This window comes from Drosophila hydei, unplaced genomic scaffold, assembly GCF_003285905.1.
Source record: "Drosophila hydei strain 15085-1641.00,03,60 unplaced genomic scaffold, DhydRS2 tig00000243-arrow-arrow-pilon, whole genome shotgun sequence".
Classification (NCBI taxonomy): Eukaryota; Metazoa; Arthropoda; class Insecta; order Diptera; family Drosophilidae; genus Drosophila; species Drosophila hydei.
Window position 1 is genome coordinate 468470 of NW_022045693.1, and position 21491 is coordinate 489960.

Here is a 21491-nt window from a genome sequence, read left to right on the forward strand (position 1 = left end):
TATTTCTAGTTTCTGATACATCACGAATGAAGGTATACGAAAGGTAGCATTAAAAGTAGTGTTGGAAAACAAGATGTATATTTAAACTAGTGTTGGAAAACTAAGAATGCTTGTTAAAAAAATTAAAGAGAGCTTATGGATTAAATTATGGCTTAATTTCTGTCAATGGTTAAATTTCTGTGCATATCAAATACTATAAAGCTAATAAAACCATTTAAGGAGCATACTAAACAAAGTACAAGAGCAGTGTTGGTAAATGAAATTACATAGATTTTAACTTAACTTAATATTAAAGCGAAACATATTCTCTTAGAATTTCAATTGAAGATCTAGATAAGAAAAAGAAAAAAAAAGGCTAAAATCAGTGTTGGTAAACGGCTTATGAATGCTGGCTTAATGGGAGAGCAAGCTACATTCTTTCATAAGTTTATCATGACAAAGATTAACTCTAAGAAGTATTACTGCATTTACTAGTGGCTAAAATATTAGCCAGGGTATTTATATATTTGTATACTTTTGATAATGTAGTTCTTATTGCTGATTCTTTATTTAACAATTTGATATAGCATTACAATATAATTTATGCGCTTTATTGCGCTCGGTAACAGCCAGCAGCGACATATTAATGACTCTCTCACGCTCTCCCCTGACTGACTGACTGACGTCAGCTGGGCAGTCGGGCAGCCAGCAGCCAGTCCAACTGGGCGAAGGCTATAAATATGATTGACATGGCTGCTCAGTTTGTCAATCAAATTTTGGATATCAGACGTGCAACACTTGCCTGGATACAATGCTGTTCAAGGTGCTGCTGGTGAGTGTGATCAGCGCTCTCGCTCTCCTCAAATGTATATCTCTCTCCCTCTCTCTCCGTCTCTTTTCTCTGGACAGCTCTCATTGTTGCTCTGCTTGAGTGGCTGCGCGGCTAAGCCACACTTGCTGGCCGCCACGCCAGTTGGCTATGCAACGCCAGCTGGCAGCTGGCTAGCTGCGACGGCAGCTGCAGTGCCAGTTGCTGCCACGCCCGCAGCCTACTATCCGGCCTATGCGTCGTATGCGTACGCGCCTGTCTATTATGGCTCATACGCCGCGTATCCCGCCTACTATCCATACTTCAGACGCTGAGCCTGTTGCTGTTTGATATATACTTGATATATATAAATGAGCAGCGCTGTATTGTCGAACGACAAAATTGATTACATTTTGTCTGAGTGTGTGTGTGTGTGTGTGTGTCTGCCTGTGTGCGTGTGTGTGTGAGCGCGTGAAAATCTCATATTTTACGCTGTTTTTGCGTTGATTCGATTTGGCGGCTGCTGTAAATAAAATAAAAACAGTTATGAAATCAACACACACACATACACACATACATGCATACATATACATATACATATATATATATATATATAGAATAATAAGCAAATCAATAAAAAGGCAGCCGTATGTACGCGTGTTTCTTTGTAGCTTTGCAGCAAATGTATCCGTGGCTGTATCTGTATCTGTATCTGTATCTGTGCATGTAAATGTATGTTGTATGCTTGCTGCCGCTGCTGCCAACATTGGCTGAGGGATTTTCATTTGGTCCTTTGAAATTTGCTTACATGTGCGCATATTTTCACCTGCTCGTCTTGCCTTCAGCTGCCTCAGAATGTGTCTTGCGTCTGTCAGTCTGCATGTCTCTCTCGCTCTCGCTCTGTGTGGGTGTCTTGGTAACCCGCTACTGATTTACCTTACGTGTATAAATCTTTTATTCATGTAATCCATTTGAAAACACGTTTGCACATGATTGTGTTTATTTCGAAACGGCAGCAGTCCCAGCAGATTGTGCCAGGTGCACACACAGGTGTGTGCGTGCGTGTATGTTTGTCTGATTTGAAAAATCGTCAAAATTATATAAAGTGAATACAAATTTTATTTACTCAATTTTTATGGCTCTGCCAGTTGTGTGAAAACAAGCAAAAGCAAACAAAGGAAAACATTTGCTCGCATTTCGTTTCTCATTATGCTGCGAGCTTTGTCCAAATAGTTTTTCACTCTGATTTGGCTTTTTTCCACTTTTCCACGTTTCCACTTTTCCATTTTATTTTCCTTATTTTCATTGCCACCAACTTACTGAACAGCAAATTTGATGTGCCCAAATAATAGTCAATTTTTGCTATAAATCATATATATGTATATATAGTTTAACCTCTCGAAATTGTACACAATTTTAATAAAATATTTATTAAATTATTTTTTTATAGTAAAAATGTAGTCGAGCGTGGAATAGATAAATGTATATATAATTTAATATTTTAAGCAAAAACTTTTTTTGAATAGGCAACCGGTAAGAGTGCTCTAGTCGGGAGTAACCGACTAGCAAATACCCTGAACCGAAAATACCCTATCCGAAAGTGACTTAGTCAGTGTCTTTAGCGCAGAAACTCTTTCAGTAAATTTGATTTGTTCAGTTTTCAATTAAATGCGAACGGACAGATCGATGGACGAACATGATGAGATCGACTCAGCAGTTTGTTCTGATCGGAAATGCATATTCTTTAGGGTCTCTGCCACGCCTCCTTCTGCCTGCTACACACGTATATGCAAAACGAATATGCCCTGAATTGCCATTTTTAAAGGCAAATCGATTCGATCGAGTCATCATTTGTTCGCAACAATTTGAACTTGCTTGCAAGCCGGATTAAATTTAACATGAGCTCAAACTTCAGGACAGGCTAAAAGTTAGTCAGCCGCTGGCTATGCCATTTATCATACCCCACTGCTGCTGTGCACAGGGCAGAGTGCATTAGGGAATCCGGAAAACATGGCGATATTAAGGCAGCAAAGTTTTCAGCTTGACGCTGTTTTATTGAATAAAAGGTCATTAAATTTGGACGCTATCTGTAGCCGTGAAGTTGTGAAAATGCTGCACTGGATGCAGCACCCCTCGCTCCCCGCACCCCCAGGGACGCCCTTGGCATCGCTTTTTTACAAGACTTTTCCGCTTACGCTGCACAAAACTTTACAACTACTTGGCATTTACTACCTGAGCAGAGGATGAGCCGAGCTGGGAGCTCGGAAGATGAGTGGCGGCGGGCAGAAGATGCCAAAGTTATGATAAGCAGCAGCAGCGCCAACGCTGTCGCCCTCGTCAGTCTCCAGCTGCGTTGCCCGGGGCGCCTCTCAAGCTCTCGACGCGCAGCTGCAGGGGAGCCAAAGTCAAGCAGAAAACTTGCCTGCCGCTGGGCAGGAAGCGCTGAAAGGAAGCATATTTCATATAAAGAAATCCCTTTTTAAATAGTGGAAAGTGCGCCAGCTGCGCTGCCCAGATCCTTAAATTCCGATAGCGACAGAGATGTCATAAGCTAATGACTTGCAGCTGTCCTGCAGACAGCTTCAGCAGGAGCTGCTGGCGGGGCACTGTTTGATGAAGCTCGAGCCACACCGATATGCCCTCTGCCAGCTGCTGTTTACAGGGCAGCACAGAGTAGTTGCTGTTGCCATGCCAAAGCACATTGAAGCGTGAGTCGTGCCAGCCGAGCATTAACTCAACTCGAAAGCGCTCAGCCCCAACCCAAAGGCCATTTCGATCAACTAATTTACTGCAGTTCGCTTTTGGGTATATAGAAAATTGTTTATTTACACTTGCGGAGGTCAAGACGTGGACACATTGGAGCGCTTTACTTCTTCAGCAGCAGCGAGGGGCTGGCATAGGCAGCGGCCACAGGTGCAGTGTAGGCGGCAGCCAGAGGAGCGGAGTAAGCAGCAGCCAGAGGAGCGGAGTAGGCGGCAGCCAGAGGAGCGGAGTAGGCAGCAGCAACTGGAGCAGTGTAGGCGGCGGCAGCAATGGGCGCAGTGTAGGCAGCTGGGAAGGCAGCGCTATGGGCCACCTGATGAGCGCTATAGCTGGAGGCATAGGGTGCCACGTAGGCGGCGCTGCCGACCACAGCTGGTGCGGTGTAGGCCAAAGGAGAGAGAATGCCGGGCTTAGCAGAAGCCACAGCCACAACAGCGAAGAAGCAGACGGCGAACTGCAAAGATGAACAATTAGAGTTGGAACTGGAACTGGAACTGGAACTGGAGCAGGAGCAGGAGCAGGAGCAGGAGCTACTTACGAATTTCATGTTGAGTTTTTTGGTTGTTTTTGGGTTGTTAACTGTGGAAGTTGTGAGCGTTGATTGATATTGATTTTGACCAAGTGGGGAGCTTTTATAGCTGACGAGTGACGCATCGCAGGGGCCCTCGAGTGAAGGTTGCACTTACAAATGCAGTGGGCATAGCTGACGACGACTTGGCAGCTCAGCTTATTGGGCCAAATATTTTGCTGTTGTTGTTGTCGCATGTAGATCGCATTTGGCACGTGCGCGTCGGCCTTTTGGTAATTTGATTAGGTTTTTGCGCAAAAAAAAGCAATTGAAATGCGGCTTCCTCGCCAGCTCCACAAAAGCCATAAACCAATTATAAAATACAAAAAAAAAAACTTTTGGAAATATTCAGCACGAAACGGCAGCGCCTCAGGCTGCAGGCAGGAGTTGGGAGCGGGGGCAGCACCAGGACAAAGGAGTTGTACCAGGGCAAAAAAGTTTTCAATTTATATTGAGCGCAAATTGAGCGCAAAAAACATTTATTTTAGTTAAGTTGAGTTTCAAATAATAATTTGCATGAGATGAGATGGAATTAGATATTTGAGTAGACATTATGAGGCTTCAGATCAGATAGAAACAATGTGTAAAGCCTAAGAAAGGTTTTTGAGTTTTGTTTGTGCTTAGAAATAAAGCGAATTTTACTCTAAAGAAATTATTATTTTATTTTTATATATGTTTTACTATTTTATTTCATCATTTCATATCAAATTGAAAGAAAATTTCAAAGAATTTTTGTATAAAATTAAAAATTAAATAAAATAAAAATAAATACAAATTTAACTAGAATTTATTTAGAATTTCTTATTAAATTTTTGCTTTATTTTGTTTATTAATTATTTGCAAATTTTATAAAATATAGTATAGTATATACTATAGTATAGACTAATGTACTATAGTATAGACTAATGTTAAATAGTTTTTTTTTTCTTTTTTCCACTACTATTTTAATGAACATGTTTTTTTCATGTTTTTTCTCAAGTTCAAAAATGACTAAATTAATAATAATATATATTTATATTAATATGCGTTTCAAATTGCATTTAAGATATTGTGTTCATCACTAAATCATTATTTAATGCTCAGTCGCACTACTAATTTAATGAACACAGCTGTACCCATGTGAGCCTTAGCTTGATATCGATAATTATCGGTCTTATTCAACTTCGCTTGTCATTGAAACGCTTTCAAATTGTTTATAAAAGAAACTAATATTTTGAACAGGAATATATTTGATATATAAGACATAACTTCATATATAGGCCAGCGTAAAGGAATCAAGTTTTATATAGATCTTTTATTCTCTGCTGCAGCCCTGGTTTTTATGGCCTTAGCATTTGGCAATGGCTCAATCCTCAATCCTGCTGCGTGGTTATTGTTGTTGTTGCTGGCACTTTATCATGAATAATTTGCTGAAACCACTTAAAGGCAGCAGCCGCTGCCGTCAAATGTCGCACGCATTTCTAGACAAATTCAAAACAAAATTTATAATAGACTTGCCCTGTGTGTGCGTGTGTGTGTGTGTGTGTGTGTGTGTGTGTCACTCACGTTTTACGGCACTTGAGCGACGCATTAACGCGCGCGCACAGCTGCTGCCACGCCCAGCTGCTAGACGCCTTTATTAGGGGCAATAAAGCGAGTACATAAGGCAGGGTTCAATAGGCAGGAGGCGGGGCAGCTGAACAGGAGGAGGGAACTGTAGAGCGTGTACAGCGAGCGAATATGCCAAGTCCTTGTTGCTAGAGGACGAGCTTTGTGTCGGGCGGTTTTTTTTTTTTTGTTGCGTTGCTCCTTTTTTGTGCACATTTCTCTTTTAATTACTCGCTGCCACTTAGTCAGGCGGCAGGCGGCGAGAGGGAGTAGGGAGTAGGGAGTATGGAGTAGGGGCGTGGGGCAACTCCTTTGATATGTTGCCAGCGCTGTTGGGTCACTTGAGAATTGTCGCGTCGCACTTGAAATAGGGTTTTGGTTTTTGTGTGATCAAAGCTTTTAGACGGATTAACCAATATGCGCCATTTACTTGACAATGAAAGCGTTGCCACATTGTGCGGCATGCCACGCCCAAGTCAAGTGGTGAAAGCAAATATGAGGCAGTTGCCGCCTGCTGCTTAATTTCAATAGCTGCTGCATCATGATTGTGCACTTAGTAGGCGTCTGCCACGCCTACGACAAAATATTCTCTGTTGCATATGCACAGTCACAAGGCAAACACTTGAGGCAAGCCGCCCTCCTGCCCCCGCTAAAGCCAAACAAATGCTTCAGCGACATCAGCAACATCATCATCAACAGCAGCAGCAGCAGCAGCAGCAACTGAAATATTTGCAGCACAACTTTGTTGGCATGTTATAGACACCCACTACAAACCAACCCTTGCTGCCGCTGCCACCCCTTGCCGCATGCCACGCAGCCTGCGCTCGATTCTTGCGAAATCGCGTAATTGGCATTTTTAAGCAAAATTCACGCTTCAACACTTTTTCGAGTGTGTGTGTGAGTGCATGTGTGTGTGTGTGTTGTAAACACCTTGACAGCAACACACCTACACACACACATACACACACACATCCTCTCGATACGTCTAATTAGTGAGTTTTTAAGCGCTGCATTTGACTCAACCCCCGCCGCACTTTGTCAGGGGCTCGCATATCGCACATTTTTAGTCTCCCCCTTTGCAATTTATGACATTTGTTAATTAATTTTCCATTGAATTGCAGATGGCGTGAGCTGACTTTATCCCTATATATATATATATATATATATAAATATGTATATATGTGTATATAAGCTCTTAGGTACTTTGACTGGATTGATAGGGTCTTTGGTGGGGCATTAGTTATGGTAATTGGTGCGTACGGTCGGGGGTCGTACTGTATGCTATATTATGTGCATATGGCGTATAAACAGTTAATCAAGCTGAGCGCAAAATTCATTGAAATTGCGTATACGTAATAATTGGAAATATGCGCAGGCAAATAGTTGAAAACATTGTATTGAAATACTGCATGATATTGACAGCATGTGGAATTGCTGAGCTTTAATTAAATTGAATAAATTTACATAAATAAAAACATATATGTAATAACTTTCTTTTTTATATTTTTTTTAATCAAAACTGTAATCAGTGTAAATTGCAGCAAAAAATTCTCTTAGTTTAGTTCATTTTTGTTATTTCCTATTTAAAATACCAAATAATACCAAAACACATTATTTATGATACAAAACTTGCACTTCTTAAGCTGCAATCCTAGCTTTGAAAACAGTCTGGCTACACTCTCCAAATGCATTGAATTAATATGCAAAATAATACCGAAAAGCGTTAATTATGACACAAAATGTCCCAATTCTTAAGCTGTATGCCTAGCCTTAAGAACAATCTGGCAACACTTTTTACATGTAAACACAAATCAAACATAAGCCAAATATAACGTCGTTGAGCTATTAATTAACATAAAATTAAAATGCAATTCGTATATTGTGATATCGTTAATCACACCATTTAGTAGCGACATTTGTTGTGCTACCGTTTCAGAGCGAGCGGTATTACCCATCTAGCGAGCCATTTAGCTGCAGCTGAAGGTCATGGCCGAGTCAAATGTAACGGACGCCAAGCACGCAGACACATTAAGTCCAAGCCAACAACATTATTTGCTGGCCAAGAATTGCGCATGCGCAACATGGACAGCATTGTCTTCGTCAGTTGCCAGTCGTTGACTTGGCAACCGTTGCGCGTGCCCCGCATAGCCAAGCAGCTAACCAGGTAACTAGCCAGTCAGGCCCGAAAAAAAATGAAAAGTGTAAGTGTTGACGCTTTGGCATTTGGCTATAAAAGCGCAGCGTTGTCTTCAATTTGGCATCACAAATCAACTGGTCATTCACTAGCTGACAACTATCCAAAACCCAAGCAATCAACATGTTCAAATACGTAAGTAGCTCCTGCTCCTGCTCCAGTTCCAGTTCCAGTTCCAGTTCTAATTTTTCATCTTTGCAGTTCGCCGTCTGCTTCTTCGCTGTTGTGGCTGTGGCTTCTGCTAAGCCCGGCATTCTCTCTCCTTTGGCCTACACCGCACCAGCTGTGGTCGGCAGCGCCGCCTACGTGGCACCCTATGCCTCCAGCTATAGCGCTCATCAGGTGGCCCATAGCGCTGCCTTCCCAGCTGCCTACACTGCGCCCATTGCTGCCGCCGCCTACACTGCTCCAGTTGCTGCTGCCTACCCCGCTCCTCTGGCTGCCGCATACACCGCTCCTCTGGCTGCCGCCTACTCCGCTCCTCTGACTGCTGCCTACACTCGTTATGCCGCTGCTGCTCCTCTGGCCTACAGCGCTCCTTTTGCTGCTCCTTATGTGGCACGCCCCTATGCCGCCGCCGCCGCCCCTCTCCTGCTGAAGAAGTAGAGTGTGTGTAGTTCCATATATATATGTTAATGTATATATATGTATATCGCATACCTCAGCCAACTGCTTGTGATTTTGTTTACGACATAAAATAAAAGTTTAAGTTTCATTGAAATATTTTTGCCTTTTTATTTATTCTTTTTCCTCCATTTGTTTTGGCCTTGCTTAAAAATGCGCAGCGTTTGACTGCACGCATAATTCAGCTGCTTCATTAGCCACTTTAATGGGCCGATCAACTAGGCAGCCTTCAAGACGAAGCCCATGCTCCTCTGCATATTAATAGGCAGCGACCACATTCGGTTGCCAAGTGGATCTTTCTATATCTTTAAGTCTAGCTAGGTCCGCCTCTCACATCTTTGTCCATGCCTTTATATCTTCCATTCCTCTGCCCATGGAGTACCCTTGTCTGATCTCAGATACTACTTATCTTTCTATTCACTCTCGTTGGACATGCTCTTATCTACTTTATATATAAATATATATACTCTGTTACTACAAATTTGCAGGTCGCTTCACCGTAATTACCGCAGAGACCACAAATTCCATAAAATATGAAGCAGCTCTGCCTCAAGTCCACGGCCCTCGTCCCACGGCCCACACAAATGTATGTGGTTACCAGACTTTAGAAGCCAGAAGCAGAATATCCTTGAGTAGGTAGTAAATTAATATTGACACCTGCTGTTGCTCCTCCTGCTGCTGGTGATGCTGTTGTCGGCGCTAATGAGGCCTGAAACCTAAATACGTCAACAGCTTCGTAATGCGAATGATGATGATTTAATGGTATATGGAGGAGTGTCTCTTGGCAAGAGCCAACCATAGAACTAGACGCTTATTCAATTTGAGTCGAACGGAAAAGCAGCTCAATAAACTGATAAGTGTTGACCAGGCCAAGAGCGGGTAGGTTCCTGGCCAAAACTTTTGGCAATTATCGCTTCGACTGAACTTTAGCAGCAGCAGCAGCAACAACAACTTCAACAAAACTTTTTGACTTTATTGTTGACTTTGTTAAATGTAGCTAAATGGGCGTAAATGACCAGCAACAACAACAACGACGCACAAAGCAGCAACAGGCTGGCATATGTGGCTGTGTGTGCGTGTGCTCGTGTGTGTAAAAGGGTTCAAAAGTTAAAGTGACCTCTGTTGATGCATAAGCAAATTTTTCTGTTGCTGGCAGCACTGGCTGCTCTTTTATATGTATATTTTTTTGTTGGGGTCTGGCAACCCTCCGCTTTCATTATAAAAACTGACAGCGCGTAAGAAAACTTCTTGCGGTTACTTTGAAGCAGGTAGCAAAGACGCATTGAAATGTAAACATAAGTAGAGCAACTTTGCCCACACAGACAACAGCAACAACAACAACAACAGTAACCACAACAACAACAGTAACCACAACAACAACAACAGAAGGTAAAGCATGCACCTCATTACAGCAAAAAGGACGTACGCTGTATCCCTCATCCGCATCCGTTGGAATTATGCGGCATTGTCTAAAAATGATTTTCGTTGCTTGTTGCTATTTTTACGTTTCATCGAACAAAAGCAAAGTACCTTGCAATGGCAGCAGCACCAGCAGGAGCAGCAGCAGCAACAGCCAAAGCAACAACTGCAGCGGCAACAACAATGGAGCTAAAAGCTGGGAAACATAAAGCATTAAGCTTACGGAGAAGCGCAAAAGCGACGAAGACGAAGAAGCAGTAACGGAGTAACAAGTAGAAAAAGACAAGCCACAAGCACTCAAAGTCATGACAGAGGAGTGAAGTGAAAGCAGAGAGTGAAGAGTTGTTGATAGGAATGAGCGAAGGGGGAGGGGGCAGCTTAACGAATCTGCGCATACCGAAAAGCGCTCAACTCATTCCTTTTTGCATGCAACGGTACTGCACAGAATAATACATTGTGTGACGCGGTGCAGGCGACAAATGTTCAGCAATTGAAATGTACTGAGGGGCAGCGAATGTATAAAGTACTTCCGCTTGATATGAGTTTTAAGTAACTTCCGATGTGTCTTATATATCGAAAATTCTTAAGACCAACTTTATATCAGCAACATTTCGTTTAGTTATATTTTGTCGCCTGTGGCTTATAATACCCATAAAGAAATGCAACTGCGTTTGTGTGTTTACAGGATAATGTTACAAGGGTTTGGGTGCTGCCACACACCTGCCGCCCACCTCCTTGGCAGACGCATTAAGTGAAGCACGCTGCATGTTGGCTCAAAATGAAGTGCTGACAACGCGTTGTTGCCGCTGTCGTTGCTGTTGCTGTTGCTGCTGCTGTTGGCACATCAGATGGTGCGAATGGTGGGCAAGTATTGCCCATGCCCGTTAGCTGCTAAGCGTCTTACGGTTTTAGCGCCAGACCGCACACACACACACTGAGGGAGACAGGCAAAGACAAAAGAATCGCTGCGGTTGCCACTCGACTGACTGCGTGGTTGGCAGGCAGGAAGACGCTGTCGCTGCTGGTGCCGCTGCTGCTGCTGCTGCTCGGTCTTTCTGGCTGTTTAATTTACGCGCTGCTATTATTTTAATCTTTTGCGCTACAACAGCGTGAAATGACTTTCACCTGGCCTTTTGCTTTTGCTCAGTGCGGTTTGGGTGCTTGGGCATGGACCCAGACAGATGCGCGACTTCGTGCGACTTCATCTTTGCAGCATTTAGCACAAGGTGCGCGACAGGCAGCTCTGCCTTTGCCTCTGTCTCTTTGCCAGTTTTTGGGTGCCTCGAGGCACACATATGGTGTCCGCCCACACGTTTATGCCACTTCCTGCCTGGCACCTTGTACTTTTATTGTTTCATGTGGCTCGCCCATCCATCCGCTCTTGATGCGCCATTCAGGTGCGAAATAAACGAGCTCGCCTTCATATCGTACATCATCGCGTGCTTGGCGCTTTCATCGTTCCGGAAATCTCCCGCAATCAGCATCCGGAGCCGAGGCCAAAAACACGGCAGCCAGGTGGGTTTATAGTGCGGAGGATGTGCTCTACCTAATGCCTCAAATCATTTTCATTTCTTGCTGCTCTCAAGACATGCGCCTCCTCCTGCTACTCCTGCTCGTCTCTTACTTTTTACTGCTTGCCACTCGAAGCTCGCTTAAGCTGCCGCTCAGCTTTTGCCTCGCTTCGCTTCGCCGTTGCTGCTCTTTGTCTTTTTTCTTTCTTTTTTATTTTTGTTGCTTTTTGCACTATGTAACATTACAATATTTTAAAAGATTTACTGACCCATACATACGGGCAACAGCTACAGCTACAGCTGTAGTCGGATAGCTGCAAAGTGCAAAGCGCTGTAAAATATTACGTATACGCAGCGTCAGGCACCTGGAAAGGTTTGGATTTGTAACGCCAAGTTAAACATTTGTTTGGATTTAACAAACCTTACAGTTCGGACAGTTAAAATATGCGCTTCAAATATTTTGATTAAAACAAGAGCTATAATTTAGAGATGTTTTGTATACAGAGCATAAATGAGCTAGAATTTAGTTGGATATAAGAGTTATAAGAGCAAGTTGAACTATATTGAAGAGTATTCCAAAGAGCTTGAATTTTATTGTATTTAGATGCAGATTTGTTTCTAAAAAATATCATATTTGATATAAGCATACAAAGGCTGAGCAGTTAAGAGCATTAGCAAAAGAAGTGATCATCAGGCAAAAATGAGTTAAGATATTACGCGGTTTTTGGTCTTGTTTTAAAGTCATATCTGTGTCATTTTATAATTGTCTAGTTGAATATATGGTATATTATATAATTTGAATACTTGTCTATGTGAAGTTTTTTATATATATATGCTATATATATCTATGCTGGATATCTATTAAAATGGAAATTGAATCAAAACTACAAGCCTTTTGCCAGACTCTTACGCTGCACATCTGCCTCCATCTATAGATCTAGTCCCATATCTCCAACTCAGCTCTATTTTTACATATTTCAGCTTCCTTCAACTGCGCTAATCAACGGCAAATATGTGCACTCGTAGTTGCCTTAAAATTTATGCGATTTGCGCCAAACTTTAACAAGCCAAAGAAGGATAGAGACAAAATCTTTTGCCAGCTTAGCTGGACTGAGGGGCGACTAGGACTGGGGCGTGGCAGCTGCTTAAGAGCTAAAATAAATAGAATTTTTAAGTAAATTGAAGCAGGAAACTTATTTGCAGCGCTCAACTTAGTCGTCGCCCAGTTGTACACTAACTTGGCCAACATAATTCACACGCAAGCCGAAAAGGGGCCAGGCAAGAGCGAGCGAGAGAGAGCGGCAGAGAGAGCGAGGCAGGCATGTCCAAAGAGCCGCAACTTGTGGCAAAAGCCACACAGTGGCTTTGCTGGCACAAATGGTGCACATTACAAGGGCCCAAAGCTACTTACCCAGGCAGCCGGCGTGGCAAGGACTCACATATTTTATTATCAGCAGGAGCTGGAGCTGGAGCAGGAGGCGGGCGTCTGTCTGTCTGTGCAACAAGGCGCAAAACTTAAGCGGCGAAGACAAATTTTTATTGCCACAAGCCCAAGTCGATTTCGATTATTGACTGCAAGCAAACTGTTGCACAGAAAGGGAGAGAGAGAGAGAGAGAGAGGGTGAATGGGTTAGAGAGAGACAGTGGCATAAAGGATGGCAGGCAGCCAGGCAGGCAGCCAGCCAAGCGAACTTCGGCTGCCTGCCATTGGCTTTAGCTGTCGCGTTCGCTCATTTGAGTCACATTTTATTATTTTGGGCGCATCTATCGTATGCGCGCTGCCATTTTATTTTATTAGCGTGACATTTCAATTGATCGCACCAAGCCACGACATGAAACACCCTGTGCAATTGGCAGCCTCTGATTGATTGATCAGACAACGTGGCTTGTAAGACTTAAAGCTATTACTATTGACCTGACAGCTCAATTTTACTTTTACTGATTGATCTGGCAGCTCTGTTTGGTGTAACTCTTACTAACACTGCTTTGATTAACTTAATTATTACTTAATGTTACCAAAGGCACTGATCGGGGAACTCTGTTTTGTAGTATTTGATTTTTACTAACACCAAACTGATTGATCTGGCAACTTTGCTGATAAAACTTAATTATATCTAACACTGATCAAGCTTACTGATCTGGCAACTCTGTTTGGTAGCTGGTAACAACTATTACTTACACTTACCACACTGGTTTATGTGGCAACTCTATTTTTTAGGACTTGCTGTTACTTAGACTTGTCAAACTGATTGATCTGGCAACTCTGTTTGGTAACTGGTAACAAATGTTACACTTATCACACTATTTCGAGTGGCAACTCTGTTTCGTAGGACTTCACTGTTACTAACACTTGTCAAACTGATTGATCTGGCAACTCTGTCAAGTAAACACAACTGTTACGTACACTTAGCACAGTATTTCGTGTGGCAACTCTGTTCTGAAAAATTGAGTTGTTACTTACACGTTTCAAACAGATTGATCTGGCAACTCTACGTTGTAAGACTGGAAGCTCTTACACACCTACCAAACTGATTGCTCTGGCAACCCAAACCATTTAGTTACTTTCAAAAGGGCTTAGCAGGCGCCTCTGTGCTGTCAACTGTCAGAGATTAGATGATTTGCAGTTTTCCAGTTTACTCATAATTCTATTAAACTCGTCCGAGCAACACAAGAAAAGTCTCATATTCATTATACTCATACGGTTTTTTTTTCGTATGTTTTTAACAAAAAATAAAAAAAAACGTATTTGAAAATAAGAAACGAAACGCCTCCACCTCCAAGCAAAAACCAAAACCCTCCACCCACTCATAAAAAATAATCGTAAGGTGTTACCGTGTGGCACAACCAAGTTTTGAGCAAAATATTTACGAAATAGGCGCTATATTGCAAAAATATTTTAAAGTAACTCAAACTATGGGCTACGACAACTACAACGGCACTGAAGTGGCCGAGTCCGGTCAGGCCATCTATGCAGGCGGCAATGGGAACAATGTTGTGGCCGATGAGCAGTTTGCTGCAGCTGCGGCCGAGCTGCAGCCGTCGCTGAATCGCGTCCTCAGCTCTATTGACTATGATCTGTGCTTCAAGCATCCTCTGGAGCACACCTGGACTCTGTGGCACTGGGAGAACGATCGCTCCAAGTCCTGGTCAGATATGTTGAGCGATGTGACCAGCTTCAATACTGTCGAGGATTTCTTCAGGTTGACTCGATGAATTCTTTTCTATATTTCTGCCTTATAATCTATTTTCTTCTCCCTCCTTCTCTATCCCGTTCGCTCTCTCTCCCTCTTTCTCTTCAGTGTTTACTACTTTATTAAGCCACCATCGGATCTGAAGGTATTCAATGATTATATGGTGTTTAAGCAGGGTATACGGTTAGTTAATTCTTTTTCTTTGTTTTAATATATTTCTTAATTATTTTTTAATTAATTTTTCATAATATATTTTTTAAAAATATTTGAATACATTTTTTTCATTTATCATATTTTTTTTATGTATAAATAAATATATTTAATATAAAAAATTTTATTTTTATATTTATACATTTTTAAAATTATTTATAGATATATTTTTTTGCTTTTGTCAATATTGTTTATTGCTTAAAATTTTTTAATTTCTTAAAATAGTTTTTGTAATTTTTATTTTTATTAAATTTTATATTAATTTTTTTAATATTTAAAATTTTTTTATATACTTTTCTCTTGCTGCAGTCCAATGTGGGAGGATGATGTCAACAAGGACGGCGGCCGTTGGGTCATGTTTTTGGACAAGGATTCGAAGGAACTGGTAGACAAGTTGTGGCATGATTTAGTAAGTAGCTCGCTCTGTTCTCGTCGCTTCTGACATCACGTCTTCTCTAGCTTCTGTGCACCATTGGCGAATGTTTTGAGTTTTCGGATCAGATCTGTGGCGTGGTCATCAATGTGCGTAACAAAGCAAGTAAGATATGTGAGTATCTGAGCGTAGGCTGAGACGACTTGCTATAGGAATCGGCATATTCATTCTGCATTCATATTTTGCTTAGCTCTATGGACTAAGGACTCGCACAATCAGCAGGCTATTTTGGCCATTGGACGCAAGATGAAGCAACTGTTGCAGCTGCGCGAGGTTGAGCTGCAATACCAGGTGCATAAGGATGCCATGGTACAGGCCGGGCCAAATGTCAATGCTATTTACAAATTGTAAATTCCAAGCAAAGCAAGTGCTACAAAACTGGCTTTCAACGGAAGCGTTTACTTAGTTTAAGTACTTACAGCGGTCCTTCGTCAAATGCTCAAGACTTGGCAAGATTTTGGGCATTTGCACGATCGGACGATCCCCACTCTCTCTCTCTTTCTCTATCGTGCATTTTGCTTATAACTGAAAAATGTTTGTACATCACAAATACACACTCCTACGGATGCACATACACAGGCAGACGACTACAAATACAATCTATGTATATACCTATAACTATATATATTTATATATATGTGTGTATATATATATATATATATATATATATATATATATATATATAGGTACATGTGATACTTTGCTGTACTATACGTACTCATAAATACCGAATAAAGCATTGCAATGTATTGCATGAAATGTATATACCACCTATATGGATCTAGATACATATGTATCTAAATGTGTAAATGTATCTAAAGGAGATACACATCTCAATGTGTCGCTAGGTGTATAGGAATGTACTTATAGCTATCGATATGTATTGATATGTATTTAGATAAGTATCTATATGTATCTGTATGCTCTATGCATCTTTATGTATATGTATCTAAAGGTATTTGTAGGTATCTGTAGGTATGTATATGTATATGTATCTGTATCTGTGTGTATCTGAACGTAACTATATGTATCTATACGTATCGATATGTATTTATATATGTGTATCTTTAAGTATCTGTATCCACATGTATTTATATATTTATCTTAAGGTATCTGTAGGTATATGAAGGTATCAATTTGGTTTTATAGTTGTATCTATAGATATTTATATATATCTGTAAGCTACTATATGTATCTATATGTAACTATAGGTATCTATACGTATCGATATTTATTTATATATGTATCTAAAGATATCGGTAGGTATCTGTGGGTATCTAAAGGTATCGATATGTATTTCTATATGTATCTAAAGATATCTGTGGGTATCGAAAGGTATCGATATGTATCTATGGGTATCTCCATGCTTCTATATGTATTTACACATACGTATCTATATATGCATCTATATATATATATTGATATGTATCCTTACGTATCTATATGTATCTAAGATATATCTATATATATATATATATATATCTGTCTATATATGTATCTTTACATATTTGCATGTTATTCTACAGGTTGACTACTGTAAATTGAATATCTATCTTATATAACTTATGGGTAGAATCGATCTGGAAGCGCATCTGTAGTTCGCGCTGTAAAAGATTTGTTTTCTCCTTTGTTTTTCGGTGCTGACTCGAGTTGCCTTTCAGTTTTTGTTTTTTTTTTTTTTTTGGTATGCCATCAAATCCGGCACGTAGCCACGCGTTGTTCTTAGCCATGACACACGTTTGCCTAGCGCCACGTTCACTCCTTCTGGGCTCTCCACTCGCGCGCTTTATGGCGATTATTCTTTATGCCATAATTTTGGCTATTTTTGCTGTCGTGTCGCGTTCCTTCCCGGCGCCCCTTTGTACTGTGGGCGTGTCAGTTACGCTTAGTCTTTTGTGTTTATGTCATGCATAGCAAATTGTGTGCAATTTATGAAAATATGCCAAGAAGCAGGGGGCGACGGGGCTGCACATGACCACATATATGCAGTATGAATACGTATATAATGTGATTGTTGTAATTTGTTAGGATTTGGTCCTTTATTGTTTTATTGAATTATGAAGTGGCATTTGCCAAATGACGTGAACGTGATACACTAGCCAACGCACACACACAGCGTCACGTATCCCGTCGTATCCTTTTACAGCAGTCGCCTTGACTACTGCTGCCTGCATGTTTTAATATCGAGTGAGAAATTCCTGGGGCCAGGCAAAAGAATGCCTGCACTTTGATGCCAAATGGCAAATGCGCATTGATATGCGCACCTGTGCAGCTGTGCTGTGAAAAGGACATACAGGACATGCCTGCACTTATTGCTCTCCTTTGTTTATTGTTGCTGCCAGGTGACATACAGTGAAGCCCAACGGACGGCGCCACTAAGCTTGTGGCTCACTCTGAACTGCGCTCGAAGGCTGCCCATATAAGCAGAGTTTCTCCCGAGTTGTAAGAAGTGCTACTATGCCTTCCGAATACTTTATGCTTTTGTAAACAAATTAATAAACAGTAACTGTATATTTATGAAAACTAATTCAAGTTTCTTTAAGGTCTCTGCCAAAGAACTCAGCCTACAGCTGTTTATTCAAGCGAATAAACTGTGACTATGCTGTTATCATACTATTTGTTAGCTTTAGTATATTATAGAAAAAGTCTTTAAGCTGAAACAGACTTAATGGACTTATGAGCTTATGATAGGAGCTTGATTGCTTTTGAGAAAACTTTTTTAGTAATTTAAAATTTTCTTTTCATTTTGAATTTAGTTATTTAGTAATTTAAAATTTTCTTTTCATTTCGAATTTAGTTTTTTAGCAATTTAAAATTTTCTTTTCCTTTCAAATATATTTTTTTAGTAATTTAAAATTTTGTTTTTTAGTAATTTAAAATTTTCTTTTCATTTCGAATTTAGTTTTTTAGCAATTTAAAATTTTCTTTTCATTTCAAATATATTTTTTTAGTAATTTAAAATTTTGTTTTTTAGTAATTTAAAATTTTCTTTTCATTTCGAATTTAGTTTTTTAGTAATTTTAAATTTTCTTTTCATTTCGAATTTAGTTTTTTAGTAATTTTAAATTTTCTTTTCATTTCGAATTTAGTTATTTAGTAATTTAAATTTTTTTTCAATTCGAATTTAGTTTTTTAGTAATTTAAAATTTATTTTTTCATTTCGAATTGTTTGATCTGATGGAGTTTTTAGTCAATTAGAGCTGTAGAACTCCATCAAATGCTTTATTAACTGAAGAGAAAAGGGAAATTAGAATAGGATTGGGCATCGAGATTCGCTTTGGTCTTTTTATAAGGAACAACAGAAGCTCTCGACTTGCAGCCGCTCACCTCAGCGAGTCTTCACTTAAGTCAAGCTCTTTAAAAAGGGGCTTCAAATGCTTAAAGCTTATGCTAGAACTTCAGTTTGTTATGGGCATTACTTCAAATTCCATGACAGTCGAGATTGGCTTTCTTTTCTTTATGCTCTCTGGCTGGCATCTAATCCTCTCACTGCGCTTTAAAGACCTTTCACATGCAACATGCTTTTCTCCTGCTGTCCAGTGGCAGCAGTTTGCACTGTAGCTGCGCGCCTTAAAGCCGATGTCAAAGGACAAGCCAAAGCAAGGCAAATAAAAGTTAACTGCATGCCCGGAAGCTGCAACAGCAGCAGTAGCAGCAGCAGCGGCAGCAGCAACAGCTTCCGCTTCCGGCTTTGGCCTCAGCTCAGATAAGCGCTGCAAACTAATGTTGTTGCTGTTGTTGTTGTTGCTGTTGCGTATATTATTTAATGCAAGTGTAATTGAAAAAGGCGCACCGAGAAGTGGGCGCAGGTCCTTTAAGCATCGCTCATCCTGTTGCTATTTTAATTAAACAAAAAGCGCAAAATGTTTGACCATTCGTTGGGGGCTCCGCTGGGTGGGCGGCTGTAGCTGTTTGCTTGTCCAGCGCCTTGTCTTTTGGCCACGTAAATATTCTTTGCCAACAAGCACAAAATTGTTTGCCCCCGATGTGGCCGTGTCCTGTGTGTCCCTGCGCGTCTCCTGTTGCAAAACAAATTAATTGTCTGTCGTTGTTTTCTTTTTCACATAAAGTTTTGGCGTCGTCCTTGCGGTCGTCCCTGTTCGTTCCTGTCGCAATTTTCAGCGCTCTGTTTGTTGCGTAAATTGCGGCCATTTTTGTTGCTGCTGCTGCTGCTGCTGCTGCTGTCTGTTGTCTGTTGTCTGTTGTTATTTGCGCTATCTTTTCTCGTCTGCTGCCTCGTCGCTCGTCGCTCGTCTCACTCAAATTTCACTTGGCTTTCGCTTAGCTCATTTACTGCACAACTTGTTATAGCTTTTTGGGTTTCCATTTGCCATCAAGACAGACAGCCTCTGCCCCTATCTCTCTCTCCCTGTCCCTCTCTCTCTCTCTCTCTCTCTCTTTTAGTCATAATTCAAATGTAATTTCATTGCCACCATCAGCTCCCCCGACACTCATAATTATTTTTTGATTAAAGATGCTCCTGTTGTCCGTCAGCCAGGCAGCCATTTGGGAACTGCTGCCTGCAGCCCCAAGCCCGACCGAAGCAGCTCGAGTAACTGCCGATAAAATGGGTAAGCAGAGTGTACCCTTGTGCTCGATTGAGAGTTTTTTGCATGCGGCGTAGAAATTTTATGCTTTCATCAGTGAAGTTTTTAGTGTCTTTGCTGTGCGGATTAAAAAGTTCAGTTTGTACTGAGATCTGTTCAATAAACACTTCAATGTTGGTTGAATGTCTAGCGATCTTAAGGGAGATTAAGAAGAATTGGCTAAGGCAGGTGAAATCTTACTTGAAGCGCTGAAAATGTCAAAGGCGAGCCATGAGATTAGGAACAGAGAGAATAGGAACAGAGAATGAGACAGAGAAAGGGAAGGAGAGAGAGAGAGAGAGTGAGAAGGAAAATACATGATTGCGATCGAGAGTGTGTGATAGAGACATAGAGGGAGAAAGAAGATAAATACATACAGAAAAAGAGAGAGAGAGAGAGAGAGAGAGAGAGAGAGAGATAGGGAGAGAGAGAGAGAGATAGGGAGAGAGAGAGAGAGAGAGAGATAGGGAGAGAGAGAGAGAGATGGAGAGAGGGATTGAGGGGGTGAGGAAAAGGTAAGTAAGCCTGGATGAAGAGGAATGAATGACGGTAGGACAAGTATTAGATGACTGAAAGAGGGATGGAGATAGAAAGAGTGATAAATGAAGAGATGGCGATAGAAATAGAGAGAGGGACAGAGAGGGATCGAGAGTGAGGAAGAGGGAGCCAAAGGGAGTGAGAAGTTAGACAGAGAGGGATTCAGAGAGAGAGAGAGAATTATAGAGAGAGAAAGAATTAGGGAGAGAGAGAGAGCCATAGAGAGTGAGAGAGCCATAGAGAGTGAGAGAGAGAGAGAGAGAGAGTGAGAGAGAGCTAGTAAAATAGAGCGGGAAGTTACAATATGAAAGAGTTTAAAGAAAGAACCTGATGAAATCACTTTAGATTGTGGCCAACTGTCATATTTTGATGACGCATTGAAATGAGATAAGCTTTAATAATGCTAAGGGAAGCACATGGAAAAACTTGCAAAATATATTTGGGTCTTCAATATTTCTAGTTTGCGCTCGCAGTCGTGGCTCATGGATGAAGCTTTATGTGTCAACTGAAGTTCATCTGAATGGGAAATTGCTTTGCCTAGAGCAAACGAACTGTACTTGAGCTACGACTTTTGGCTCTGAGTTCAATAAGTTAATTAAATTTTGGCCATAAAACGTTATTACTCGCAGCCGAACAGCTCGACTGCGAGGACTTCTTGTTGGCTTCTCTTACCATGGACTCTTAATTTCGGTTTTTTGATTTGGGACTTGGCAGACTTTGAGGCGTTTATGGCTTTTCATTTTGCTGTTTATTATTTTTATTTATTGGACTTGGTGCAGCTCGAGCTGTGGCTGCAGCTGCCGATTGAGTTGCTGCAAATGAATTTGCATAAATGCTGCCAGCTCTCGACGTGCTGTCATAAATAAATAAGTCTCGATGTCATTGGTAAGCCTCAAAGCCTTGAGTGTTTGCGAATATCCAGCACGAAATGCAATTAAAATACCGAAACGCAATAATCATTTCTTCAATTTGCCAATCAAACGGCCAACACGAGCAACAAATTGACCCGCCTCGCCTTCGCCTTCGGCTCGTTATGCGCTTTTCACATTTTAATGCGGCTCAGAAAATGCAACTTTGATTG

The 21491-nt window shown here is 41.1% G+C and overlaps 4 protein-coding genes and 1 long non-coding RNA gene across 5 annotated transcripts; 3 read left to right on the top strand and 2 right to left on the bottom strand.

The window, feature by feature from the left end:
- Nucleotides 1-756: 756 nt before the first annotated feature.
- LOC111592839 lies at nucleotides 757-1372 on the top strand. The gene is made up of 2 exons (XM_023305264.2): nucleotides 757-811; nucleotides 889-1372. The coding sequence occupies exons 1-2, from the start codon at nucleotides 791-793 to the stop codon at nucleotides 1120-1122; spliced, it is 255 nt and encodes an 84-aa protein (XP_023161032.1). The 5' UTR covers nucleotides 757-790; the 3' UTR covers nucleotides 1123-1372.
- Nucleotides 1373-3570: 2198 nt separating this feature from the next.
- LOC111592847 (vitelline membrane protein Vm26Ab-like) lies at nucleotides 3571-4141 on the bottom strand. Its single transcript, XM_023305285.2, has 2 exons — nucleotides 4089-4141; nucleotides 3571-4004 (listed from the first exon to the last, which is right to left on the bottom strand). Exons 1-2 carry the CDS (start codon nucleotides 4095-4097, stop codon nucleotides 3654-3656), a joined length of 360 nt encoding a protein of 119 aa, XP_023161053.2. The 5' UTR covers nucleotides 4098-4141; the 3' UTR covers nucleotides 3571-3653.
- A 3237-nt stretch (nucleotides 4142-7378) lies between these two features.
- Nucleotides 7379-8505, top strand: LOC111592827 (vitelline membrane protein Vm26Ab-like). The gene is made up of 2 exons (XM_023305252.2): nucleotides 7379-8034; nucleotides 8101-8505. The coding sequence occupies exons 1-2, from the start codon at nucleotides 8023-8025 to the stop codon at nucleotides 8503-8505; spliced, it is 417 nt and encodes a 138-aa protein (XP_023161020.2). The 5' UTR covers nucleotides 7379-8022.
- Nucleotides 8411-9303, bottom strand: LOC111592828. Its single transcript, XR_002750998.2, has 3 exons — nucleotides 9031-9303; nucleotides 8560-8965; nucleotides 8411-8490 (listed from the first exon to the last, which is right to left on the bottom strand). It is a non-coding gene; the product is annotated as an uncharacterized LOC111592828 (long non-coding RNA).
- Nucleotides 9304-14055: 4752 nt separating this feature from the next.
- Nucleotides 14056-15910, top strand: LOC111592849 (eukaryotic translation initiation factor 4E1). Its single transcript, XM_030223614.1, has 5 exons — nucleotides 14056-14653; nucleotides 14753-14827; nucleotides 15164-15263; nucleotides 15314-15401; nucleotides 15478-15910. Exons 1-5 carry the CDS (start codon nucleotides 14367-14369, stop codon nucleotides 15636-15638), a joined length of 711 nt encoding a protein of 236 aa, XP_030079474.1. The 5' UTR covers nucleotides 14056-14366; the 3' UTR covers nucleotides 15639-15910.
- The last annotated feature ends 5581 nt before the right edge of the window (nucleotides 15911-21491 follow it).

Coding starts and splice junctions, on each gene's coding strand:
- LOC111592839 (XM_023305264.2), top strand. CDS start 791: ATGCTGTTCAAGGTGCTGCTG. Junction 812..888: donor TGCTGTTCAAGGTGCTGCTG/GTGAGTGTGATC, acceptor TTCTCTGGACAG/CTCTCATTGTTGCTCTGCTT.
- LOC111592849 (XM_030223614.1), top strand. CDS start 14,367: ATGGGCTACGACAACTACAACGGCACTGAAGTGGCCGAGTCCGGTCAG. Junction 14,654..14,752: donor ACTGTCGAGGATTTCTTCAG/GTTGACTCGATG, acceptor CTTTCTCTTCAG/TGTTTACTACTTTATTAAGC. Junction 15,264..15,313: donor ACAAGTTGTGGCATGATTTA/GTAAGTAGCTCG, acceptor CGTCTTCTCTAG/CTTCTGTGCACCATTGGCGA.